Source organism: Daphnia pulex, chromosome 5 (genome assembly GCF_021134715.1).
Source record: "Daphnia pulex isolate KAP4 chromosome 5, ASM2113471v1".
NCBI lineage: Eukaryota > Metazoa > Arthropoda > Branchiopoda > Diplostraca > Daphniidae > Daphnia > Daphnia pulex.
In genome coordinates, this window is record NC_060021.1 from 11,625,656 (window position 1) to 11,650,869 (window position 25,214).

The 25,214-nt window shown below is 40.8% G+C and overlaps 5 protein-coding genes and 1 long non-coding RNA gene across 10 annotated transcripts; 3 read left to right on the plus strand and 3 right to left on the minus strand.

Moving 5' to 3' along the window:
- Window positions 1-1,584: 1,584 nt before the first annotated feature.
- Window positions 1,585-12,320, plus strand: LOC124193685 (long-chain-fatty-acid--CoA ligase 1-like). Of its 4 annotated transcripts, XM_046587610.1 has the most exons (15): window positions 1,585-1,649; window positions 2,568-2,967; window positions 3,051-3,318; window positions 3,391-3,545; window positions 3,633-3,866; window positions 4,133-4,237; window positions 4,376-4,658; window positions 7,253-7,410; window positions 8,743-8,866; window positions 8,943-9,212; window positions 9,278-9,477; window positions 9,578-10,204; window positions 10,276-10,497; window positions 10,560-10,877; window positions 10,948-12,320. In XM_046587610.1, exons 7-15 carry the CDS (start codon window positions 4,595-4,597, stop codon window positions 11,083-11,085), a joined length of 2,121 nt encoding a protein of 706 aa, XP_046443566.1. In that variant the 5' UTR covers window positions 1,585-1,649; window positions 2,568-2,967; window positions 3,051-3,318; window positions 3,391-3,545; window positions 3,633-3,866; window positions 4,133-4,237; window positions 4,376-4,594; the 3' UTR covers window positions 11,086-12,320. The 4 variants fall into 4 exon arrangements, with proteins under 4 accessions (XP_046443566.1, XP_046443567.1, XP_046443568.1 ...); XM_046587611.1 differs by lacking the exons at window positions 1,585-1,649; window positions 2,568-2,967; window positions 3,051-3,318; window positions 3,391-3,545 and having other exon boundaries at window positions 3,730-3,866; window positions 4,379-4,658; XM_046587612.1 differs by lacking the exons at window positions 1,585-1,649; window positions 2,568-2,967; window positions 3,051-3,318; ... (2 more) ...; window positions 4,133-4,237; window positions 4,376-4,658 and adding an exon at window positions 5,582-6,024.
- LOC124193690 (glutathione S-transferase 1-like) lies at window positions 11,370-13,747 on the minus strand. Its single transcript, XM_046587622.1, has 4 exons — window positions 13,619-13,747; window positions 13,014-13,370; window positions 12,777-12,944; window positions 11,370-12,713 (listed from the first exon to the last, which is right to left on the minus strand). The coding sequence occupies exons 2-4, from the start codon at window positions 13,353-13,355 to the stop codon at window positions 12,555-12,557; spliced, it is 669 nt and encodes a 222-aa protein (XP_046443578.1). The 5' UTR covers window positions 13,356-13,370; window positions 13,619-13,747; the 3' UTR covers window positions 11,370-12,554.
- On the plus strand, window positions 12,870-16,020 carry LOC124193692. The gene is made up of 2 exons (XR_006874397.1): window positions 12,870-12,997; window positions 15,696-16,020. It is a non-coding gene; the product is annotated as an uncharacterized LOC124193692 (long non-coding RNA).
- LOC124193689 (glutathione S-transferase 1-1-like) lies at window positions 15,787-16,982 on the minus strand. The gene is made up of 4 exons (XM_046587621.1): window positions 16,848-16,982; window positions 16,367-16,717; window positions 16,128-16,295; window positions 15,787-16,067 (listed from the first exon to the last, which is right to left on the minus strand). The coding sequence occupies exons 2-4, from the start codon at window positions 16,706-16,708 to the stop codon at window positions 15,909-15,911; spliced, it is 669 nt and encodes a 222-aa protein (XP_046443577.1). The 5' UTR covers window positions 16,709-16,717; window positions 16,848-16,982; the 3' UTR covers window positions 15,787-15,908.
- LOC124193687 (long-chain-fatty-acid--CoA ligase 1-like) lies at window positions 16,921-25,208 on the plus strand. Of its 2 annotated transcripts, XM_046587619.1 has the most exons (10): window positions 16,921-17,061; window positions 20,512-20,553; window positions 21,538-21,698; window positions 22,026-22,149; window positions 22,232-22,501; window positions 22,573-22,772; window positions 22,846-23,472; window positions 23,542-23,763; window positions 23,823-24,140; window positions 24,214-24,849. In XM_046587619.1, the coding sequence occupies exons 3-10, from the start codon at window positions 21,639-21,641 to the stop codon at window positions 24,349-24,351; spliced, it is 1,959 nt and encodes a 652-aa protein (XP_046443575.1). In that variant the 5' UTR covers window positions 16,921-17,061; window positions 20,512-20,553; window positions 21,538-21,638; the 3' UTR covers window positions 24,352-24,849. The 2 variants fall into 2 exon arrangements, with proteins under 2 accessions (XP_046443575.1, XP_046443573.1); XM_046587617.1 differs by lacking the exons at window positions 16,921-17,061; window positions 20,512-20,553 and adding an exon at window positions 20,856-21,121 and having other exon boundaries at window positions 24,214-25,208.
- Window positions 18,702-19,917, minus strand: LOC124193691 (glutathione S-transferase 1-like). The gene is made up of 5 exons (XM_046587623.1): window positions 19,786-19,917; window positions 19,481-19,715; window positions 19,313-19,423; window positions 19,079-19,246; window positions 18,702-18,983 (listed from the first exon to the last, which is right to left on the minus strand). The coding sequence occupies exons 2-5, from the start codon at window positions 19,709-19,711 to the stop codon at window positions 18,831-18,833; spliced, it is 663 nt and encodes a 220-aa protein (XP_046443579.1). The 5' UTR covers window positions 19,712-19,715; window positions 19,786-19,917; the 3' UTR covers window positions 18,702-18,830.
- Window positions 25,209-25,214: the final 6 nt, after the last annotated feature.

Sequence of the window (25,214 nt, forward strand, 5' to 3'; positions counted from 1 at the left end):
TTAATTTCAACTTGAACCAATTAACCGAATTTCTAATTCCGTTCGTTTTGTGCAGCCCATCGACTTATTGTGATGATCGGAGAGGTGGATTTTATCGGTGAAAAAAGACTGACTTAAATGATGATCAGGACAAATTCTTCCTGGAATAAGTCGATCCTAATCGGAATTCAAACACTTAACTGCATCCAGATAAGGTGAGATTTATGAATTCATTAATTATTTCGTCATGGAGCTCAGCATAGTTTCGAAATCTGGCCATGAAATTGTCAATCTAATCAAACAAAACAACCTTCTGTTGTGGTCTCATGTGGTGGTATCATTTGAGATTGACTTTGATCGGTCGGAATAACCCCACCCGCCCGAAGGTTTTTTCCTATTTTCTAAAAAATTCCAAATGTTTATCAACACCGACAGGAAGTTTTAGAAAATTAGATTTCGTTTTGAAACCGCAATTACCGCAAGTTTATTGCTGAGTCCACAGCCTGTATTAAATATGCGAGCACGTGTGTTTGATATTTTATCATTCAAATGCTTACGCCTTTCACGTTTATCCTGATGGACTGTCAAGCTGATTATGAATGCCCTGGGAAAGATGTTTCAAGGTGGATCGTCAGACAGAAAGCATCCAGCGCGATAGAAAGCTTGTTTTCGGCTTAAAGAAAGCTTGAAATTCCTCACCGTATTAAATTAACATAGTAGTACACAGACATCCGTTGTTGACCATGAAACCTTTTTGGTGAATGTGGAACAGAGCAAATAAGGTAGAACAGCAAATAAGGTTGTACAGTATCGACATCTAGTAACAAGCATTCCAACTTGAATGGCACGCAACGATCGTTTCGATGCAGAACATTCGAGTAGTTGCGTCAGTAGTAGGGGGAAATTTTTGGGCCAACGCTATTGGTCGGTTTAGACATCGTACCATGTGGATGAAACGGGTCCCTTTGAAACCCCATGAGTCACGCCATCTCATTTTCACGACCGAATAGCAAACAACCTGTCATTATGATGTTCTGCCAGGTTTTTCCCCTCCATGACTTGGGAAAATTGCGAGTTCAAAAATGATTCGCTTATTTCACATTCGCCATTGTCATATTTCTCGCCTCTTAGTAGTGGTAACTTCCCATTCACGTCTGAATTGCGTACATGTCCATATTCCGGTTGAAACTAAGCCTACAGACGATGGCCGTGGCTTAAATGTCGAGTGAAAGTCGGTCGTCACGTCGTGTTACTTCGCTAGAAAGCTCGAACTTGGGAATGTTGCGGAGTAAGTTTTGAAATGACGTCAGTTAATGAAATTTCTCGATCTTCTTACAGGGTATTACGTCCACTGTCACGTGCTATTGTGTTTACTATGTCAACATGATCAAATTTTGATAACACACATGCCTCATCCTCCTTTTGATGTTGACATTCGAGTAATGCCGATTGGGTGAGGGTTTTTTTTGTTTTGGTTATTTATTTATTCTTTGTTTTTTTCTCCCCCTCAATAATCAATAGAGAATCCGGAAAGTTCTAGCTTGGGCATATAGGGGCTTACTACGTACGCTCACGATGGTTCGATGTTTTTTCCGTGAGAAGAGGCGGCGACAAAATATCGCGTGATGCTGAGACTTCCCTTTCGCAACAACATTTGAAGGTTTTTTCTGGTATTATTTTGCTGCGACTACTTTCATCTTCTCTCTTTTGAATGTTGGAAAAAACAGGGACGGCTCGTTCAGTGTCCAGTTGGTGGTTATGTTGAGACTCATCAACTTTCCCCACATCTGCTTTTTTTAAATCGACAGTCCCGCCACGCCTTTATGGCTCCTACCCATCGGTTTTCGTTACGAGTAGCGAGTTGTACTATACATTAGTCATTCCTATTGATCCGTTTCTACTTTTTACCCATTCTCTTTGGAATAGTTAGGAAGCAGTAACAACAAAAAATTCAAACGACAGGGTCGGTTCTATCTTTAACGTATTGATGTAACCCCGCCATATGTACACATGAACGGATGAATCCAATCTTTTCCTCAACTGAAGGTCTTCTCGCGTTTCGTTTTCATTGCGAGCAATTCGAGCGTACACGATAGATAACACATAATAAAACTTTGTTAAAGGGCATTTTTATATTTCTAAAAAGGCATCCAGTACAAATTATGGCACGTTTGCTTCCGCCCAGTGACAGTTTGCACAGCAAAATTAAAAAAAAAAATGACGTGTTGAGTGAAAAGGGAACTTGATTTAATGATAGTAATTCGTTTTGCATCGGGAGCAGCCCTGGCCGCCGGTCTGAGATAACCTTGAGACTTGCCAAGCTTTGCTCTTTTTAACCCGAGGTAACCATAGCATCTATACACAGTGTCTTCATACATGTTGTTGGGTGGAAAGCCGAAGCCATGTTTTCAAAAGATAATAATCCCTTGTAATTTAAGATTCAATTTCGAAGCTGATATATCCATCCACATCCATCAGTGCATAATAATTACGACTAACTGCCAGTACTTGCTATAATTTGCATTTTTCAATGCGCATTGGACTCGTATGTCTTCCAAGACCTAATCATAATTTCTTTTTATTTCCAGTTCCAGTCATTTTGTTACCTCTTGTCCAGTTGCCACAGCTACCCTTAAGTGTCTCAACTGGATTATTGGACATTGGATGAAAAAGGATTCAAGGACATCAGTCTCAAAATGTATCATCAACGTGATCAATATCACGAGATCCTTTTTTCAAAAATGTTTAGCCAGATCTTCTTGTGGGCGTATTTTATTTGAACACATAAAAACTAGTGCGTAGCTTTTTATTCTCCATATTCCAGTTTTTCAGGTTTTGTCGCGGTTTCTTTCCGCCATGCAACGCGTAACAAAAATTGAGGAAAAAAGAGTAAAGGTTATTGCCTTGGACAAGACATTTGGATCGCTGTGGCCGACTTAGTTTTTTTTTTATAATGACGCCTTATCATTAATGTGACTGTAGAGAAAGGTGATGTTGTTGTTTTCACGTTATTATATGGCGCATGGCAAATTTTGCAGCAATGTTCATATTTGTGCAATTCTTTTTCTTAGATTTCTTTTTTGACTCTCTCTTAGCGACTGCCACACGATGACCACGTAACCGAGTGGCTACTACGCCAAAGTTCACATGACGCAGCGAAATTCGTTTTATATGGTGGCGTGATGGTGGCCTGATGTGTCCAGCGATCAACAGTAATCTGACCAACAGCCAACTTGTTTGACCACAATCCGATCAGATGATGATTACAACAAATCTCTTTAAAAGCATTAATTTATCGGGATGTATCCTGTGCTCCACGTCTTTTATTTTAATGAACGGGTTGTTTTGAAAACAGATAGACCCGTTGGACTATGAACTTTATGATCCCCTTTTTTTTTTCTCTTTCGACAGATTTTGCACTTTGCTTCCATCTCCTATTGCGCGCCCTTGACTCGCCCCCTTCCGGATCAAAATTTCAAGTTGTGCGTCTGTCGGGGCAAAGTTGGAACCAACCTCCCTCAACAATCCGGAAAGTGATGAGTATTGTAGTAGGGGCGGATGTCTCCGTAAGTAAAAGAGTCAAACGATAACAAAATTAGCTTCTGGGTCAGGGTCCGGCGAGAGAGTTATAAATTGTTGTTTTTATTCTCTAGGTGGTGGCTACAGTGTTGTTGACGCAGTAAATTCTTACTCAAGGAAATAATTTATTGCAATGTACGTACGTACGCACTTTGTGGCCTCGCACGCGATAAGAAATTTCGTTTTGATGGCGGAAGTGAAGTCACGATTTTACAGCATAAAAATTGAGATGGCGACACACACAGTTGATGTGGCGTGATGTCCGTTTGATAAGAGACAAGCCTTGATAATTACTGCAATCATTCCAGGTACGAATCGCTTACGTCAACGAAAACAAGGCGAACTTGAATGGCGGCCAATTGGCACGCATGTTTTAGACCTAAATGCGAGTTGTGCCAATGTTAAGTTATTAATACCCCTATTTTTAAATGCAGAATAGGCAATTATCTTTAAATCTTACGCACTTTCAAGGTTATCCCAGAATGTCTAATGGAGATTTCCCCACAGTTGTAAAGCACAACAAACCAGAAATAGCTTTCGTATTGATCTACTAAATAGATTTTTACCGATTCAGGGAGACCTTTTACTATTTAATCGTCCATCTGGCAGCCGTCGTCATCATCAGATACTAACAGTACTACCTTCGTAATGCGGGAAATAACGGTACACCGCACAGAAGGTATATCGTCCGGATTTTTTCTTTAAAATCCCGATGGACCGTTTATGTTTACACCGGCCTTGAACACGTGTATGCGCCTGTATGGCGAAACGAGCCAAATGCCCAAGTTAAAACCATCCCTGCTGTGTGTATACGTAGGAGGAGGAGGCGAGAAACAAATAAGAGCACACGACAAAAAGAAGACAAAACATTTCTTGGCAATCATCGAAAGTCCTACAGTTTCACTCGAGTCAGAAGGTGTAAAAGCTCATCCCGTCAGTGTCGCAGATCTCAGAATCCCACCCGGCTGCACATCTGTTGTAGCTGCAAAGAAATAATTATCTTTCGCTACATATAACAGTAATCATTGAATCAATCATGATCCTCTCTGCTGCACATGCAGTCGCCGCTGGACCCGTTGTCGCTTTACAGAAAATCAAAGGTAAGAAATACTTAAAATTCTTATTCAGATTTATTGGTAACGTTATTGCGCTCCTGACCTGAAACTTGTTGATGAAATTAATTCTGGGCATGATCCGTTGCCTATTTCTCAAGGATTTTTCCACGTGTCGATATTGTAGATTGTGTATACATTTATTACATCAAGGATTTTCTGACGGACATGGGGGGGAAATTTTTACACGTATAGTGAAGCCCCTCCTACGCATTTCATATATTTTCTTCAATAATAACTTGGTGTGTTTCTTTTTAAAACCACGTGAACAGCTGACACGCGGGACTTTTTCCCAACCTGCGTGTTATTGCGGTTGTAAACTCACTTGATCGACTCGATTGCGTTTTTCTTTCGTAAACAAAAAATCCAAATCACGTTTAGAGCCTATTTTCAACTTTTAAGTTAAATCCCCCCCAAAATTTGTTTTAATCCTGTCGTTCAGGAATACCGGTTTTCCATTGTAAGATTGAATTTCAATTGCTGGGTTCGTAGGGGCCGATGACGTAAATGAGGGGCCGATCTAGGCTACCTTCTGGTAACGTCTTGAACCTATTGAATGTCACGTGACTTGCTTCTATTTCTGTTCACGTACACACAAATTATCCCTGCCGGACTAGGACCACCAGGATATTTTTCTTTCACTACAAAATATTTAGCCAAGATGCTGGCTGGCACAATGCCATCAAAAAGTCCGCCAAAATCCAATTTTTGACAGTTCCATAGGGTATATCCCATTTCGTAATATAGCTATTGCAGAAACTTATTTTTCCCCCCAATAATAAATTAAGGCGGGTAAACAGAAAATCAGAAGAAAGAAAAGTGCCACCATTTATAGTTGGGCACAAAATTCGGCTATTGGTTGCCGTCAAGTCACGTGGTGGCGTGACAGTCGATTCGACCAATAGCATTTGAAACTGCGTGGCGCATCAGGCGACTTCCCAACCTCTTCCCCGCAAGGTTCTCTCTTGTTGGGTGTATCGATCGTTGCTTGTGCAGCAGGAGAACATATAAAGTCTGCCTGTGTGTGTGTGTTGAGGGATATAATATTCTAGTGCCGCCTTTTCTACCACGTTAAAGAGTTTCCAGTGCTCCACGCTGACGGTTGCAGTTGAAAATCATTCCGTTTCTGTTTGACAGCCCCCCTATTCTTTCGCCTCTGTCTCATTCCACCATTTATTTTGGCACAGTGAAGTTCCATCTTTGACATTTCGAGTAGCCAACTCGAATTTAGTAGAACGAGTTATTTTTTTTTTTTTGGTTTCACACGAATTATATTGAGTGGGAGCTGATTTTTCGGTGAAGATTGAAAAAAAGTTATCCACCATGTTTTTCGCCGGCTCAGAGTTTGTTCACGGTAAGCCATTGAACTTGACAGTAGTACTTTCGATTCATAATTTCTTATCTCTGTGTGTTTAACTTGTATACGATACTGTTTGTTCTGTAGTAGTAGCTAAAAACAAAACTTGTTGATAACTTTCTTTAAAGAAACCCTTTGAAAATCAATCGAAAGGATTTGTCAATGTTCGGCTAAAATGTCAAAAAAGGTTTAAAATTTCTTTAACGTGGAACAATGCCAAGTGGGTCGGGTTCAATCTTATTGGCAAAGTCCATTTCTGAAAAATCTATGGGACCCTCCTCCCCCCTATATAAAAACGATTTGCATTTTTAAACATGTATCATTTAGCCCAAGTAGAAACTGCCAAGGACAAGAATGTCGTTAAACTAAAAGTAGAAATTCGCTTTCTCGCCATTTTATAATTGTTTTCATTCTAGTCCAGTGTAATGACAAGTTCGGCCAAGTTTACGTGCACCCCCGTACCGAATGCCAGCAGTGCAAGTCACCCGGTGCTCGTGTACTGGTCGGCTCGATCTTTATACAATAGACGAGAGAGAAACAGAAAAATCAATGAACACGAAATATAATCCTGGCGTTTTCTGCTGCCGGTTCGGGCTGGTGGTAGTATTGTGGGCACCGGTCCAAAACTCCTAGCGGGACTTTGCCGTACATAGCAGTTGTGTTGAGAACAGAACAGTGACGTAGTCATCGTCGGGCGTTAACATGTGGAGTGATGCTTCGAGTTTCCGGCGATTCGCCATTGGTCCAAACTCTGATCAGACCATCACGTGATTCCCGCCGCCACTCCCCCTCGTCCCCACAGACTTACCAAGGAGCTCAAGGTTACAAGAACTTTCTCATGGCGAGATACCTGCGCAGTCTTTTTTACCTGTTAAGGTATACACACACACACCTGGGACTTGCGTATTTTTAATATGGAAGGTCTCCGTCGTACATTGAGCCCGACGAGTTTAGAATTTATAATTGTTAAATCCTGGCCGCAAGGGATATGTTGTTGGCCGATCCTTTCTTCTGGTTGCCCCCAGGTTTTGTTCTAGAACATTTTCCCAACAAATTTCGTATTGTTGACGCTAGATGGCATTGGGCTACAATTCGCCAAACAAAAATCAATAAGAAAAATGTGCCAAAAAACAACAGCTGAGAGCCCATCCTCTTTTCTTGATGCCGTAACTAATTGGAATCAATTGCTAATGTTTACCTTTTTTTTCTCTCTCTCTATACACAGGTCCAGATGTCGAACAGTATTTGCATTATGTCAGCGGTGCCGCTGGTATGTTGGCAATGGCCGGAGTCGGTGTGGCAGCCGCCTCAGCTTATTATTTGGCCAACCGGCCTATCCCCACAACACCTCCGTTTGATTTGGACAATCAGACGATTGTCGAGGTATAAAAAAAATGTGTTGTATAATATGACCCATTAGTATCTAGTGTGTTGCCACCGTCGTGCCATTTCACGTGACCTGAACACATGCCAAACGGTTGGCGCTGCGCATTCCTTTGCTTCCCTCTCGCTGGTCTAAATTCAGAGTGGCGACCATCTGGAGAGAGAAGCTTCTAGCAGAGGGCATTACAGCTTTGCTTTAAGGACGTGCAGGGGCGGGAAAAAAGTTCCACTTCATGAAAATGTTATCTCGTCCTTTTCGTTCAAGGGATTGGCCCTGTCCACTTTATCATTCTCACGTGTCCAATAATTTAACCTCCTCTATTTGTCCAATTGGCGTTTGAGGAGGATCGGGGTAGTTAGGTGGCGATAATTTCCTTTTTAACTGTGTGTCCGTTGGCAGGAAAATATTGGCGTCAAAAGAGAATGGAAATAGATGTTGTCGTCTTATTTGATGGATCAGTAAACTGCAGCCAATGCCTCAATAAAAATTCAGGTCATGTATTTGACTTTTGGACAGGAAATGGTGCAAGGAAGGTTAAGCCAACAGTCTGGATGGAGCGTTATGGGGAGAAACGGAAGTTATAATTAGTTTTCTTAATCAAGTCGCAATATTCCCTGGGCTAGATCAAGAACTGTGGTGGTATTGAAACGTTCATATGGGAGCAAGAGTGGCAAAGTCTTATGCCCAGCCATTTTCAAAAATAAAAGTGAGAGCACTGCAGCAGGATAGGATAGGATCTAGTACAGTCAAGAGCGGACTCTTGAAGTCAAGCAAGAACCGCCACCATCTCCCAAGATCATATATTTTTGCATAGTCGTTGGGGAGGAACTAACTGGCGGTAGAGAAATTTTCTGGAAGACGTTGCCAACTTGGTCGGTGCCAGGGCTCAGTCGCTCCAATTCCATTGGAACATAGACATCGTATCTCTTCTCTCCCAATCCGGCTGTAGACAAGATCAAGTGCGTGACCTATTCCGGCCAGTTAACCGAACGGCTTGGGTTTTTTCTCCTTGTGGGACGATTTGGTGGGCATTGTTGTTGTGTCTATCGATTGCCGAATAGTTGCAGAAGAAAAATGTCTGGAGGCCTTAAAGATTTGTTGTTCCCCAAACCTTTCCGTCCGCCACTGGATCTAGCCGTTCAGTCGGATGTAATCCGGGTAAGATTGGGTTCTAAAATTACCACCTCCGCATTATTATACATATAGGGATCTATGATTGGTCTCACAGGTGGTCTAGTTTTATCAAGTTGGCCTTTTTTTATCATTTTGGAATGTGTTGAAATGTGGCTTGAAATTGATTGAATTAATGAAATATTTCTTTTTTTTTACAGGGACCAGAACTCATACACTATTCCCGCTTCGCCAAAGACGGCAAAGAAATGAAATTCATGCGCTATCTCTACGAAGACACCCGGACCCTGTATGACGTCTTCCGGCGCGGAGCGCGTGTTTCAAGTATTTCACATTCCCAAATGAGACAGGGGCCGAGTATTTTGTTAAGCTAACCCCCTGTTAACTTGTCCCGATATAGACAACGGACCTTGTTTGGGATGGAGAGAGGATCCCACCAAGCAGTACCAATGGATGCGCTACGAAGAAACTCTGTTGCGCGCACAGAATTTAGGCTCCGGCCTAGTGGCTCTTGGCCTCAAGCCCACGCCCGACACACTGGTGGGCGTCTATGGTCAAAACAGTCCCGAATGGGTACTCAGCGAATATGCCCTCTACAGCTACTCCATGGTCATTGTGCCACTTTACGACACGCTGGGACCAGAGGCCTGCAACTACATCATTAATCAAGGTAAATTGCCATTCTGACGATCAGCGAAATGTGTCTAACCCAATTTATTGATTTGATTCATGTAGCCGAGATGTCGCTAGTTATCTGCGACAACGAAGACAAATGCAAGTCGTTGCTCAACAATTCACCCCCGTGTCTGAAGCAGCTGGTCCACATCAAACCCATCTCGCAAGAGACGATCGAATTGGCCAAGCGTAAAGGCATCAACACCTTGAGCTTCGACTATGTCGAAAAGTTGGGAGCCGAAAAGAAACACAGGCCAGTGGTATGTCGTGTTTACATTAGCAAATGTCAGATCTAAATTAAGAAGAAAAACTTCGCGCTTTAACGAGTTGTTTTTTATTATTTTTTGAATGGAACGACAGCCACCTAGACCAGAAGACTTGAGCACCATTTGCTACACATCGGGAACGACGGGCAACCCCAAGGGAGTCATGTTGACCCACGAGAATGTCGTGGCTGACGTCAGCGCCACGCTACTCCAATTGGGTGACCAGAAACCCAACTGCTCGGACGTGATGATGTCCTTTTTGCCGTTGGCACACATGCTGGAACGCATTTGCCAAATCGCCGTGTACATGCAAGGAGGCGCCATTGGCTTCTTCGGCGGTGATGTCCGTAATTTGATGGACGACATGAAAGCCCTGAGACCCACCATCACGCCGGCCGTGCCCCGCCTGCTCAACCGCATCTTCGACAAGGTTCAGAGCGGATTGAACAGCTCGTCACTCAAACGCTTCCTCTTCAACGCAGCCCTCAGCTCCAAGGAGAACGAGCTGAGACGTGGAATCATCCGGAATAACACCATCTGGGATAAACTCGTTTTGGGAAAAGTTCAAGACAGCATGGGCGGACGCATCCGTCTTTTGGTCGTTGGCTCGGCTCCATTGGCTGGCTCCGTTTTGACTTTTATGCGTTGCGCCCTAGGCTGCGTCATTGTGGAAGGTTACGGACAGACCGAGTGCGTCGCTCCGACGACCTTAACCGTCCAGGTATTGAAATTGAATTTTCATTTTAAAAAAAGTGAAGCCCAGGTTTCTATAAAAGTCTACTTGTATTTTAGGGAGATTCTACACCAGAACACGTTGGACCCCCAATTCCTTGTTGCGCAATCAAATTGGTCGACGTACCCGATATGAACTACTACGCCGCCAGTGGTCACGGAGAAATCTGCATCAAGGGCACCAATGTTTTTAAAGGTTATTTTAAGGAACCCGAAAAAACCAAAGAGACGTTAGACGAAGATGGATGGCTTCACACTGGTGACATCGGCACCTTTTTACCCGTAAGTGGTGAAAAATAATGTGTGGATGTCCAGTTATTTTGATTATCTTTTTTTCGATACAGAACGGAACGTTAAAGATTTGCGATCGCAAGAAGAACATCTTCAAGCTGTCACAGGGCGAATACATTGCCCCCGAGAAGATTGAAAACATTTACATCAAGAGCCAATATGTCGCACAAGTCTTCGTTCACGGTGAAAGCCTCAAGTCGTGCACGATAGCAGTCATCGTGCCCGATGTTGAAAACGTCAAATTTTACGCCGAGGAGCGAGGTATTCCCGGAACACTTTCGGTCCTCTGCAACATGCCTGAAATCAAGCAGCTTATCATGAACGACATCACAGATCTGGGGAAAAAAGGCGGTCTGAAATCCTTCGAACAGGTGAGATCATCTATTCCTCTAATTGACGACGACTGGTGTCTTAATTCCACAATGTTTATTTTTGTTACAGGTCAAAGATATCTACTTGCACCCAGATGCCTTCTCAGTACAGAATGGTTTGTTGACGCCCACTCTCAAATCTAAGCGTCCGGAACTCCGTACTTACTTCAAACCTCAACTCGAGGACATGTACATGAAATTGGACTAAACTAAAAAAAAGAAAAAAACATGCATCGCTTTACTTCCATGCTCTTTATCAGTAATCTCGTTATCCAAATTTGGACGCTTTGCCATCTTTTGGATTGTTTTGTATCATAGTCTGCCAATAATTTTTTTTTTTCGTCCTCTACATAAGCTTATTTCTTCAAATTACTCCTATCTTCCTCAGGCCGTCCTAGAATTTCCCTTATCTTCTAAATAACACAAAGGAACTTCCTCTCTTTACATTATCTTGTCTCCAGTCCTAGAATTGAAACAATTTTTGATGATTGGGAAACGGTTGAGACAAGCGGATTTGCAGATTAAGGATGATTTAAAAAAAAATAATAACTCGACCGTCGCACTTATTGCATGTTTGTGAGTAAATTCTGTTGATGTTTGGAGATTGCGGGGTAGTTAATACTCTGCGATTTTATCTCCCTCTAATTTTGTTGGGCTAGTTTAGTTTACTTTTTTTTAATTTTTTTGTTTGCTCAAAAAATCAAATTTGAAAAAATTGGAAACAAACTTGTTTGAGATCTTCGCCTGCCGAGTTACTGGACCCAATCCCCCTTTTTCAACTGTCGGATCATCCGTACCCATTGTATTTAAAAAAGAAAGAAAAAGTTTGGATTTGTTTCGTGATAGTTGAAGGGGGGATTTTACTTGTGCAGTAAAAGAAAAAACGAAAAGTTTAAAATGGAAAAAGTAATTTTCCATTTTCAGAAGAAGCGCGTATTTCGGGTGTACATTGTTTCCTTTATATAATTACATCATTAGTAGTCATTTATTATTTTCATTGGCGCGTGGGAGTGTATGCGAGTGCCTGATGGTAATTTATAGAGCAACTACATTCCCGTGTATTACATCTATTATTATTGACTACTAACAATTTTGTCCCCCTTTCTTGTCACTCGGAAATGGACTCTTGTTTCAAAAATCTATTATCATCCCTCAAACATGACCGTCTTTCGATTAATCTGGGTCAGTATAAAATATTTACGCAAATTAAGGGGCAGTGTTTTCGAAGCACTGGCTGGAAGGAGGAATTTTAACAAGGGACTGGGAATACATTGCAGCCATTTGAAAAAAATTGTAAAGATGTGGTTTCATGGCGACATGTTGGGAGAACAGCTTAAAGTTAATAAGAAAACATCACTATCTAGATGAATTTCCCGTGTTTTTGTCCTTGCTCTGGTATCGATAAATGAGAGTAAGAATACAGTGTACAATATTGATCAACAACATTTTTGTCGACTGTTTATTTCTTTAAAAAATCAAAAATTAGCTTTAATTTAATTACTTACGTTTTTTTTCAGAATTTAATAAAATTGTAAACTTTTAGTTGGTGACTTGAATTGAAATTTTAAAAGAAATGGTAAGTATGAAATGCTGATAAATTTTTTGTATTATAAACTTGTATCCAAAAATTAACATTTTGTAATAGTAGGCAGTATTTTTCTTTCAAATGCTTTAGATTTATGCAGATTCCAACTTGGAAAGAGCAGCTCCGGCCCACTGTCCAAAGGCTTCAGCTCCACGGTTGTTGGTATCTTCGTAGTCTGTGATCTCGGCCTTGCAAGTTTCCAACCAGCTCTGAATCTTGGGATGTTTGTCGAAGATGGTCTTGTTAGTAGCCTGTGAAAAAGGTATGTTTAAAATTATAATTTCTAAATAGATTAATTTAATTGATTTTCTTACCAAAAAGGTGGAAGCCGAGGCTACCAACGAAAGGTCGGCGATCGTCAAGTGATCGCATGCTGCATACTTATTTTGGCCCAGGAAAGTTTCCAGGAAATCAAGTGCGCCCTCCAAATCCTTCATGGCGCTTTCATCAATCTTGGTGGCTCCTTTGAGCATGACCGGATACTACAATTCAAGAATTAAAACAGGATAACAATCAACACTAAAACAACAAAAAGGTAATTGAAAACTTACGTAGACTAGACCGAAACGATGGTAGAATACGCCCATGTCAAAGTAGAGACGTTGGTCGACCAAGGCACGAACTTTGGGATCTTTTGGGTAGAGAGTGTCGTCCTTTGCGTACTTGTTGACCAGATATGCGCAAATAGCTCTGCTTTCGTTCAGGTAAAAGCCATCGTCGTCGATGGTGGGGATGTTGTGTTGCGGATTCATCTTGATGTATTCGGGCTTCATGTTGTCTCCGGCCATCACATCCGTTTTCTTCAAGTTGAGTTCAACGCCGACCATTTTGGCCGTCATCATGACGGAGCGGCAAGGGGCGCTGGCCTCCAAGTAGTACAGGTCGATCGGCATATTGTTGAAACGAATCTACACACGTGCCAGGGAAACCAGACAAAAGTCACTTCAAGGATAAGACAACCACACAAGAGACAAAAGAGCAACGAACGGAATATAGACACACGTGTGTCTATTCGCCTCAAGGTGTAAACATTTTTACAACTCACAGCTCAAAATTCATCGACATATTTTTACACGGCTTCGCTCAATAGTGATCAGCATTACCAAAACAAAAATTCGAGAAACTCTTACATGTTTAAGCCAGTCGTATAACTTACTTGTGTGAAATGGAGAACGGTGAGTAGATGGAATAATGAAACAACCCGACACGACTCAGGATTGAATTACAATGAAGGAAAGCTCTTCCTTGTCGGCTTTTTATATCAGCCCTGTCGGGAGTGAGGGTGAGCTTCGCTACACTAGACGACAAGGCAAACTCTATGCCGAGTTGCATAACGGGTGAATTCCGGTATACGTTTTTCTTTGTCGCCGCTTTTATCAGAGTGATGGAGGGAAATGTTGACGCGGAGTATATTCGGATATGAGTTTGTGTTTATACTTTCCCTTTGCTATAGCGACGTGTAATGACATGTATTGTAGCAGTTTCGTCCATTCTTCATCGTGAAAATCGAATGACATTAGAGGGAAGCAGGGCCATATGCCAAGCGGAAATGGGAAGAGGAAAACAAAAAAGTCGTGAGTAAAGAAAAACACTTGGCAAAGAATTTTCCCTTTTTTTCACAAATAAACGCGACGCCGCTTGTGTTTTTCAGTGGCTCACGAAAGCTTTCACGTCATGTAGCGTGATAACTTGGGGGAAAAAAATTGAAAAAAAAAAAGATGATGAAGTATCGTGAAAATCTCCAAAATCACCAAACTTCCCGTCATTCAAAACAGTTCGTCACGCGTGAGGAAATCGTCATCACCGTATTTTCTTTCCACCCTGACACATGCAATTGTATATCAAATCTTTTTTTAATCAAACCTAGTTGAAGAGACAATTTTATCGGTTGATTTGTTGCCACCACAAAATCCTATACTTTACAGCTCCCGTACGACCCAGCTATTTTTATTTTGGCTTATTGGGGGCTATAACCGCGGATAATTATGGTGGATGACACACCCGGCATATATACACATAGGATTTCAGGTCTAGTACACACCCATCGCCCTAGTATTTTATTTTATTTTTTTGTTTGGTTGATTGATCAATTTTAACTGTAAGCAGCAACAGATGGAAATAACCTCAATTGGCGATATAACGACAGCAGCACACTGTCTGCAGCTGCTGGACGGCGAATGTCATTATTCACGGTCCCTTGCAAGTGGAAATCACGAATTAAAATAATGACGTAATACCACCCCACGCTTTCTTTCTTGGGTGAACATCAATTTGGTGGTGCCGGGAAAAGTATACACAGGATATACCGCGCAATCAAATGCATATCCACTAGACAAGAGGAGCTAGGGTTTTATTTTTTCGTCGACTAGGAAATTACCATGTACGAAAACTACAACTACAGGGATGTGCCAGTTTTATATTTTTTTTTTCATTCCTGTTGTTATCAAACGACGGTCGTTTTATTTTCACGCTCTGCAGCCAAACATGAACGGCTTCTTTACAGTCTTCTTTGTTCATTCTGCAAAAGTTTGAACGAGTAACTGGAATAATTCCATTGCTCTAACTTATTCAATCATTCGTTGAATTTGTTATGTACAAGAGAGTTCCTATTGATACGCCGTTTTAGTGGTCGTTTCCCGTTTAATTTCTGCAATGTTCAAGTGATCTCCAGAGCCCATGGTTTAAAAATAGAAAAATCCTTGTACACTGTCCGCATCGATTGATCTTCTCAAATGCTCAACAACGCATTGCAAAACACAAAATATAGCCTTCGATTTCCAGTCGTTGTCTCAACAAACTCACAAATAAATAGAATTTGATCGAATGACAGTTCAAATTGAAATTTACGATTTAATGCGTGCGAAAATGGAATCCCAGTGCATTCACAAGGTGTGGCCTAAAGTAAAAGCTTCGGATTTCTCCAAACTTCCCAGTAGAAAATGATGGAATGTGGTTCCGGTGGAAGAAGAAATCTTTTTTTTTTCCTGTTATTTTGGTTATTTTATTTCCGTTGACAATGGGCGTGGTCGGAAGATTGTTGTATTGATCGAAATCGGTTTCCGCTTTCACTTCAAGTGTAGCGTTGTGAATCGAGGACTTAGAGGAATGTAAGAATAAGACACCACCCAGCGCTTTACAGTTCAACTACAAACAGGGAAAATCACCGTAATTTTTGAAAACGTTGAAATTCCCGTGACTAATTCTTTTGATTGAAATTATTATTTAAACATTAGGTGGAAAAATGAAAACAACCGGAAACCCCCACTACGGACGTGGTATTTTCCTCAAGCTCTATCGTTGAATAATTGGTAGTCGGAAAATAAATGCCAGACGGAAAAATTTGTATTCAAGAGTGATTGTAAGTATTTTGCGAAAGATAAACATTTTATTAATAATAATAGAGATTTTTCAAAAATGGAATGCTGGTATCATGTTGGAATGCAAAATTATGCAGACTCCAACTTGGCCAGAGCTCCTTGAGCCCATTGACCAAACATCTCGGCTCCTTTTTGGTTCAATTCTTGATAGTCTGGAATTTCAGCTTTGCATGTCTCCAGCCACTTTTGAATCTTGGGGTGGTTGTCCAGATGCGTCTTGTCTACCGCCTTTACCAATTAAAATAAAAGATTAGATTACTAAACTGAATAAATAACGACATTTCTTACCTCAATAGTAGCAACCGATGCGACCAAAGCAACATCAGCAATGGTCAGGTGATCACCAGCGGCGTACGTGGTCTTACTCAGGAAGGTTTCCAAGAAGTCGATGGCGCCGGCCAAATCTTTAATGGCGGATTCACTCAACTTTTTAGCTCCACCCATGATGACCGGATACTATTTACACAAAATTTTTATCATAAAATGATTGATCAAATATTGAATAAAAAAAATATTTTTAAAATTACGTAAACTAGGCCGAATTTTTGGTACAAGACTCCCATGTCAAAGTAAAGACGTTGGTCGACCAAGGCACGAACTTTGGGCTCTTTGGGGTAGAGGGTATCGTCTTTGGCGTATTGGTTAATGAGGTAGGCGCAAATAGCTCTGCTTTCGTTCAGGTAGAATCCGTTGTCGTCGACGGTGGGTACGTTGTGTTGAGGGTTGATGGCCAGAAATTCGGGTTTCATGTGTTCACCAGCCATCAAATTAGTCATCTTCATGTTGAGCTCAACACCAATCAATTTAGCCGTCATCATAACAGCCCGGCAAGGAGCACTCACGTCCATGTAGTACAAATCAATCGGCATCTTTGAAATCTAAAATAAATAAACCAAATAAATGTTTTGATATGATGTTGACAGCAAAATTAATTTGACAAATTTAATTTTAACACCTGTCCATTTTTAAAAAAATCTTTCACACAGATCAAGTAAAATAATTACTTACATTAAAATTTGCTTTTAAAAATTGAATGTGGAAAAAAATAGCTGACAACACTGTATAGCTACTACAACTATCAGAGATGTTTGCAAGTCTTGAGAGGACAGTGAAGAGTGAGCTGCTGGATTGCCTACCGGCCTTTTTATATTTGTTGCTGGATATTTTCTACTCCTTCTAGAATGGCGTCTACACTAGCCGACAACACTAAAGCAAAGTAAAGGTAAGGCAAGGAAAATTTTTTGATGAATCATGATCGTACGACAAATTTCTCGGTAGCTAATTACGTCCTTGTAGGGTCTGTAGGGTGTATATACGGCTGAAAACGTTGACACACGTGCAGCTTTTACTTTAATGTTACTAAAGTTTGTTCGAAATGAGTTAAAGCCTTCATGGCTATTAAAATGAAATTGCCAGATAGGCCTTGTTTGGTGGGTTATCAGTTGATTCTTTCACGATTTTCAATAGTTATGATTAGGCGTTGGTTTTAATCTCTCCCAGTACAAGGCACAATGCTGCATTATTATCGTGTTACCGGCAATAAGTGTGGTCACCTGGTGGACGCCCAAAACACACCATAACGAACGTCCGTTATAAACGTGATAAAATTGTATGGTTTATTTTGTTGTCAATCCTTTTTTCTTGAAAACTTCTTGGATCTTTTCTATTTTGGATGAAGCTGATGTGCATTGAACAGTAAAATGTCTAGTCTCGGGTTTGAATAATAGGCTTGGGAAAGTTGAATGTACTAGTTTATTTTCGTTCAGCAAACATTTGGCACTACGGACTGAAGAGAGCCGATTGGCGTGTACCTTAACAATGGAAAATTTGCGTGATGGCACAGCAACACCCCTTTTGTTAGGCGACAGTCACAAGGTTTGATGGCACTGTTTTGACTCCATGCTGGCCAGGATTTCAGGTTGGCTTCACCTGCCTTTTTATTTTTGAATTTTCCTTTTTTCTTTAAATTTTGGTTAATGTCCATTTTCTTTACAATTCGACGTCGGAATGACTTAAGTGTAAATTTCATGAAATATCTAGGAATATCATTTGAAGACAGTAATTTACCTAATATTTCAGATACAATCAACCGGTTTTTCAATCGACTCTGTGCATTAGAAAGTTTGTTTTCCCCTTAAAAATACGCCGCACCGAATTGTCTATGGGATGTTGTATACTTTTCGACTTTCATGGTCACGATGACTGGCAAAATTGTCAGCATTATATAGGCAGCCCACACGACGTGGTCTGCGCCTTCCGGCTACGGTACTATAAGCACGCTACACACCTTGAATAGTAAATTCCGTTTGCGGCTATATCAAGCGATATAGCGTGATGTGACTGTTTTCTCTCTTTTTAAAATTGTACTTGTAGCAATCAGGCAATTTCTCATATCCGTTTCACGACGCCGTCAGTTTGAACGAGAATGTTGCACAGAGATATGCTAGGAGATAGCTTGCTAAACCGTAAAATAAGGTGAGTTGATACATTAATACTTCAGAAACTAGATTTTGATAGTCGACAGTCTTAAGCCATTAAAGATAATGCAAGTACAAAGATAAATAACCTGCGGAACTTTGTGCTGGCGCGTCTTTTTAACTTGTTTGAATGTTGTAGAGAAATCCTGGTCGTGAATATAGCGGCTGTACAAGGTAATAAGACGGATGGCAGCTGGAACCGCATCAAAATGCAAAACAGACGTCATCAACTGAGAGTTGTTTTTTTTAATGCGATAAAAGTCCTTGAAAAATATTTGCATTATAGTCTGCGTACGTGACTTCGATGGCACCAGCATTTCAAGTTAAACGGGAAAATGAATCTCAGTCGAAAGATTCACGTGGAAGATTCGTTGGATGTTTTTTCAGATGTTTATTTCATCTTTATCGAATTATTATTTTTTCTTGATACATCCCCCAACATGTTAGTAAATAGTTGATGCGATATTAATTTCGCTTGGTAATGATACCAAGCGATATTACAATGGAACAAATTTTACTGAATTTTTGCCAGAGCACTTTGACCCATTTGTCCAAAAATGTTTGCACCCACCTGATTGAGGTCATGATAATCAGCAATCTGGCTTTTGCAACGCTCGATCCATTCTTTTATTTTGGGATAATCGTTGAAGATGTTTGGAATGAAGGCCTGTCGTGCAATTAAAGTGAATACCGTTAGTTTGATGAATTAGGCAGGTAGTAATTGAGATTGCGGAAGTAAAACATGGACGCTCTCAATTGTACCTCCATAGTGGATGCGCTGGCAATCAGTGATAGATCGGCAATAGTCAAGTGATTTCCAGCTGCGTAATCTTGATCGGCCAGGAACGTGTTGAAATAATTCATAGCCTCATCCCATTTCTTTCTCTTGCTCGCATCTATCGATGTTTGTCCGCGGAACATTATCGGAACCTTTGTCGGAATAGCAGTTAAATTTAAAATGGCAAACAAGACTTTATTACAAGTGTAAATATTTACATAGAAGTCGGCAAATGAAGCGTAGAAAACTCCCAGATCGAAATAGAGTCGCTGATCGACTAGGGCGCGATCTTTTGGGTCTTTTGGGTACAACTTGTCGTTTTTACCGTACTAGGTTCAGAATGCTGTTGTTAGATTTCGCTTGAGAAAATGTTGAGTAGTATTTACCTTGTTAACCAGGTATGCGCAAATGGCACGACTTTCTGTCACGACAAATCCGGAATCGTCCAAACAGGGAACGGTGTGCTGCGGATTGATCTTGAGGAATTCGGGTTGCATGTGCTCACCTTGCATCAGGTTAATTGTTTTCAAATTGATTTCAACTCCCACCATTTTGGCCGTTAGTAAAACAGCCCGGCACGGAGCGCTCATAGACATGTAATACAAATCAATCGGCATTTTCCTAGCCGCACATACAAATTAAAATTTAAAACACCCGCTATAATTTCCAAGTGATATTAAGAGAAACTTACTGGTCTGGACGGGATTACTTTCCAAAGTAAACGTTATTGAAAAGTCACGGAGCGTTGGTGTCAGAAAGATAAAACATTCTTATCGCTGTAAAATGTGTTTGACCAAAGATCAAGCCCACTGATAAATGTCCAGTGTTGTTGTCAGACAAAAGTTAATTTGAACGTCAAAGACAAGTGATAGGAGAACCTTTTGATTGACATTAAACCGTTAAGACTTTGCAGTTTGCACTTTGTTAAATAAGAAATCGGGACAAGACTCCGATGTGAATTCTTTACGAGTTCACGGTCATGTTTACGGCACTCGCTGAATGTTATTGATTTTTCTCAATAAGTACTCAGATGGTCATTGCCTTTTTTGATAATTCGATAAAAGTCTGCAGGAATAAGAAATATTCCGCGGATATTCTCTCCAACCAGTTTGTAGGACCATCACTCTTAAACAGGTGCCGAATCAAAATTTCCATTCTCTATTTATGAATACCTGTTTTGGCATAGAAACCTAGACATTAAAATTTTAAAATAGACGTTCGTAATATTCGTAAACGACGAGAAGGTGACATAACATACCTAACACGTTATAACATTTATTAGGCGGCAGTCCTATACAAAATGCCAATTTTTTTCTAGTTGATTTCGTTGTTGTTGTTGAAAATTTCACTTTTCTTTTACTTTTTTCAACTGATTTCTAAAGAGATAATGTCTGATTTTTTATTTTATTTTTGCCAGTTTGTTTCGTCTTGCCGGAAGGAAGAAATAGAACAATTCTAGGTAAGTTGAACTGTATATACATATACAAAAAAGCTCTATATAGTAAGACTGGCATTTTTGCAAAATAAGTAAAAGAGAAATCGATTAAAACTCGTATCAATTATTGCGATGGGAGGCTGATAGAAATTTCTTTCACCTGCTTCACAAGCTGGGCAAATATTCATCAAAGCCGTTAAAGTGAAATCATTAGGGAAATCAGTAAACTCGCGCGCTGTGTTCCAAGTGTGCATTTTTGCCCTGGTTTAAAAATGCGCGGCGCTCACACTCACATGAAAGCTAAAAAACAAAACAAGCAGATTGTTAGGGACCCGTCAAACTAGAATTTCTGGTTCGAAGCCCTAAAAAAATCATGCGAGACTATAAGAACCTACGACAAAAATGGCTGCGTTAATAGTGTCTATCCAACCTTCGTTGTTTCCCGTTCTATTACATCACCCGAGTTCCCGACAGCGTTTCCTACATCCCATACAAACAGTTTACTGTGCCGGAATACAATTGACGCTGAATGTTACTGATAGTTGCTGTTAATTTTACATCATGTTTTCTTCGGATTCAGAGTTAATTTTCAGTAAGTCATTTATTTAATTATTTATTCGTTCTAGTCAGAAGCTTTCATGGGAAAATTTTTCAGCCTTCCTAATTTAATTGGGAATAATTTAATTAATTTAAACTGTAGTTACAGGGGCAATCACCTCATTTAAAAGTCCATCCAGTCCAGTTAATTTACTATAAAAAAATAAAAAAATAAATTCCCCTTTGCGTACGTGCGTCATTGCTCGAAACCAAATCAGATCATCGTACGATTCCGGTCTCTGCTGCCTTTCAAATGCCACTGGTTTTTCTAGTTTACCAATGCTCTTCATTTTAATCAAAAACTGATTGGAATTCATTAAAAAAAAAATGAAATCTCTTGCAGCTACAATGTCCACAGTTCACTAGTATCCTTAATTTTGTATTTAATGAAACATTTCTATTGTATTATAGCAGGGTCAGATGAGGAACAATATTTTGATTTCATCACTGGGGCGGCCGGCCTTTTGGCAGTGGCCGGAGTCGGAGTGGCTGCAGCTTCTGCATACAATTGGATGAACAAACCTAAACCAACACAGTTGCCTTTCGAGTTGGACAACCAGACTTTAGTCGAGGTAAAATGAAATTCTTGGAATAACTACAGTACGATTCTTGTCTGATTCCCCTTAGACACGAATTGATAACACGGCGCCAGATCAATTCCTTCTATATACCCTCGGAGCGATTTTGACAAGACCCTCCGAGGGTCGTAACTGATTTCTTAACTTAACATTTTAGTTCATGTTACGCTAGAAAACCCCAAAAAATTGCTCAAGAACAGGAATTGGTGTTGCCAATTTGCATTGAATGAAATTATCGCAAGTGGAACATCTCGCCGTGTTTTCTATTGACTTTTTGAATTGTGACTTTAAAAGATGTGTAACACTTGCATTTCTTAATAGGGCCCAGAATTTATCCATTACTCCCATTTCTCTAAACAAGGAAATGCAATCAAGTTAATTAGCTACATCTACGAGGATGCCAAGACCCTCTACGATGGCTTCCGGCGCGGAGTGCGAGTCTCTAGTAATCCTATAGTCTTTTATTATCCAGCATTGATTCCATTCGTTTCAGCTCTTGACCTGTTTTATTCCTGGGATCTATATAGACAACGGACCCTGTTTGGGATGGAGAGAGGGCCCGACCGACGAGTACCAATGGCTCAACTACCAAGAAAGTTTGTTGCGTGCTCAAAATTTCGGCTCCGGTTTAGTGGCCCTTGGTCTTCGACCTGGTCCCGAGACTCTGGTTGGCATCTACTGTCAGAATTGCCCCGAATGGGTGTTGAGCGAATATGGTCTCTACAGCTTCTCCATGGTCATTGTGCCCCTATACGACACGCTGGGACCCGACGCCTGTCGTTACATTATTAATCAAAGTAAAAATTCTTGTTTTTTATTATTCCAGTCTGTTGGTTTTGTTTGCTGACATTTTTTGTTTTCTTGACAGCCGAAATGTCGTTGGTTATCTGCGACAATGAGGACAAATGCAAATTATTACTCAATAAACCTCCCGACTGCCTCAAACAACTGGTCCACATCAAACCCATCTCGAAAGAGACGGTCGAATCAGCCAAACGTAAAAACATCAACATATTGAGCTTCGAATGTGTCCAGAGAATTGGCGCTGAAAGGAAACACATCCCCATGGTAATTCTAGAAAATCTATAACAACATGTTTATGGCTTCAACGGGTTTGTTTGTATATTTTCTTTCTTTCTAGCCACCCAAACCTGAGGACTTGTGCACCATTTGCTACACTTCCGGAACAACTGGGAACCCCAAAGGTGTTATGCTGACGCACGAAAACGTAGTGTCGAACGCCAGCTCGGTCCTGCTCCAATTGGGTGACGAGAAACCCAACAAGACGGACGTCATGATCTCTTTCCTCCCCTTGGCCCACATGCTGGAACATATTTCCCATGTAGGTGTCTTCATGGGGGGAGGAGCTATCGGTTTCTTTAGTGGCAATATCGCCAATTTCATGGATGACATGATCGCTCTTAAACCTACAATTAGTCCGGCCGTCCCTCGTCTATTCAACCGCATTTACGACAAGGTCCAAAGTGGCCTGAAGAGCTCGTCCGTTAAGCGCTTCCTCTTCAACGCAGCCCTCAGCTCCAAGGAAACCGACCTCCGACGTGGAATCGTGGGGAAAAACACTGTCTGGGATAAACTTGTTTTGAAGAAAGTTCAAGATAGCATGGGCGGACGCATCCGATTGATCATTGTCGGTTCAGCTCCACTAGCTGGGGCTGTCTTGAATTTTATGCGATGCGCCCTGGGCTGCATCATCCTGGAAGCTTACGGACTGACGGAATGTGCTGCCCCCACCACTCTCAGCGTGAACGTATGACGAAAAAATTAGATTAGATCTAATTTCTCCAAACTGTTCTAATTTTTTGTAATGTTTATTTAGGGAGACTATACTACAGATCATGTTGGTGCGCCGCTACCATGCTGCGCAATTAAATTGATTGACGTACCCGATATGAATTATTACGCCGCCAGTGGCTGCGGAGAAATCTGCATCAAGGGCACCAATGTCTTCAAAGGTTATTACAAGGAACCGGAGAAGACCAAAGAAACTATAGATAAAGACGGTTGGCTACACACTGGCGACATCGGCACCTTTTTGGACGTATGTTTTGTGGTGTCAATTGATATCTGACAACATAAACATTTTATTTGAATTTGCAGAATGGAACGCTAAAAGTCATCGATCGCAAGAAAAACATCTTCAAACTGTCCCAAGGCGAATACATTGCCCCCGAAAAGATTGAGAGTATTTACATCAAGAGTCAATACGTGTCGCAGGCCTTCGTTCACGGCGAAAGCCTCAAGTCTTGCACGGTTGGAGTCATCGTGCCAGACGTGGAAAACGTCAAACGTTACGCGGAAGAGCGCGGTATTCCCGGTGCCCATTCAGTTCTCTGCAACATGCCTGAAATCAAGCAGCTTATCATGAACGACATTACAGATCTGGGGAAAAAAGGCGGTCTGAAATCCTTCGAACAGGTTTGACTTTCCGTTATTTTCATTTTAAAATTGCTAAACTTGTTGGTAATGTGTGTTGGTTTGTTTTATTTAGGTCAAAGATATCTACTTGCACCCAGACGCCTTCTCCGTGCAGAATGGCTTGTTGACACCGACACTCAAGTCGAAACGCTCTGAACTTCATTCCTTCTTTAAATCCCAACTCGAGTATGTGTACCGCAAATTCAACTAGGAACGAAACCGCGTACCGACTTTCTGGTTATCAGTTGGGGCGTTTTACGTAATCACATTGTATTTTACCATTTAAATCTAATAATATTGCTCACCCTATATCGTATGGAAATCTCTATCTCATACTAACTAATTTTCTTTTTCTCTACAGTATTTTGAAAGACTCTATGTAATTTAGACCTTGCTCTAAGATTAAATCCCCCCCCCCCCTCCGGAAAACTGTCCAAGAAAGATTTGCCCGTTTAGCACAAAACATGGTAAGCATATACGATATGAGCAAAGACGGCAATCTGTTTGATCTAAACTTATTTTAAAATTAGAATAACTTTCAGCTTAGCTTTTAGTGGTAGCATGCTTTTCTTGGCCATAAGCGTTGATATTGGATACATTTCCCTTGTGTGGACCCCAAGTAATGAATTAACCAAAAATGAGAGCATGTGTGTCTCATCTTACTAAACAATAAGTCGATTAAAAGAAGATATTTATCTTTCCTGTCCTATTATATTCTTTCCTTCACTTCAAAAGTCTGAAACTACCGGCCCCAATGACCCATCCAACTCCCAAGTTGCCAAGTTGCCAAGTTGATATCGACGTACATCTTGCGAAAGTTGTTTGGCTTGCAAGAAAACTAAAGCCGGAGGAATTCAAAGAATTATAATTCAAAGAAAAACCATTCACGTGAACAGTATTTATGGGAGACGGTATTTTTCGCGATAGCAATTAAGTGATGTCAAGTATTTCTAAAATTTTCCCAACAACGTTTTTAAAAAGTAACATTTTCCAGGAATGATGTACAATTGTGAATTACATGGCGATTGCAGAAACGGACTGAGAAAAATGATGATTGTTCAGTTATGTCGGTTA

What these genes read in the sequence shown, in the direction of transcription:
- LOC124193687 (XM_046587617.1), top strand. Translation starts at nt 21,091, where the DNA reads ATGTTTTCTTCGGATTCAGAGTTAATTTTCA. An exon ending in ACAACCAGACTTTAGTCGAG is followed by an intron (nt 21,699 to 22,025) that starts GTAAAATGAAAT and finishes ATTTCTTAATAG; the next exon opens with GGCCCAGAATTTATCCATTA. An exon ending in CCACCACTCTCAGCGTGAAC is followed by an intron (nt 23,473 to 23,541) that starts GTATGACGAAAA and finishes ATGTTTATTTAG; the next exon opens with GGAGACTATACTACAGATCA.
- LOC124193691 (XM_046587623.1), bottom strand. Translation starts at nt 19,711, where the DNA reads ATGCCGATTGATTTGTATTACATGTCTATGAGCGCTCCGTGCCGGGCT. An exon ending in CTTCATTTGCCGACTTCTAT is followed by an intron (nt 19,247 to 19,312) that starts GTAAATATTTAC and finishes ATTCCGACAAAG; the next exon opens with GTTCCGATAATGTTCCGCGG. An exon ending in CCAGCGCATCCACTATGGAG is followed by an intron (nt 18,984 to 19,078) that starts GTACAATTGAGA and finishes ATTGCACGACAG; the next exon opens with GCCTTCATTCCAAACATCTT.
- LOC124193689 (XM_046587621.1), bottom strand. Translation starts at nt 16,708, where the DNA reads ATGCCGATTGATTTGTACTACATGGACGTGAGTGCTCCTTGCCGGGCT. An exon ending in AAAAATTCGGCCTAGTTTAC is followed by an intron (nt 16,296 to 16,366) that starts GTAATTTTAAAA and finishes TTGTGTAAATAG; the next exon opens with TATCCGGTCATCATGGGTGG. An exon ending in CATCGGTTGCTACTATTGAG is followed by an intron (nt 16,068 to 16,127) that starts GTAAGAAATGTC and finishes TAATTGGTAAAG; the next exon opens with GCGGTAGACAAGACGCATCT.
- LOC124193685 (XM_046587610.1), top strand. Translation starts at nt 4,595, where the DNA reads ATGATCCTCTCTGCTGCACATGCAGTCGCCGCTGGACCCGTTGTCGCT. An exon ending in GCGCGGAGCGCGTGTTTCAA is followed by an intron (nt 8,867 to 8,942) that starts GTATTTCACATT and finishes GTCCCGATATAG; the next exon opens with ACAACGGACCTTGTTTGGGA. An exon ending in ACATCGGCACCTTTTTACCC is followed by an intron (nt 10,498 to 10,559) that starts GTAAGTGGTGAA and finishes TTTTCGATACAG; the next exon opens with AACGGAACGTTAAAGATTTG.
- LOC124193690 (XM_046587622.1), bottom strand. Translation starts at nt 13,355, where the DNA reads ATGCCGATCGACCTGTACTACTTGGAGGCCAGCGCCCCTTGCCGCTCC. An exon ending in ATCGTTTCGGTCTAGTCTAC is followed by an intron (nt 12,945 to 13,013) that starts GTAAGTTTTCAA and finishes CTTGAATTGTAG; the next exon opens with TATCCGGTCATGCTCAAAGG. An exon ending in CCTCGGCTTCCACCTTTTTG is followed by an intron (nt 12,714 to 12,776) that starts GTAAGAAAATCA and finishes CCTTTTTCACAG; the next exon opens with GCTACTAACAAGACCATCTT.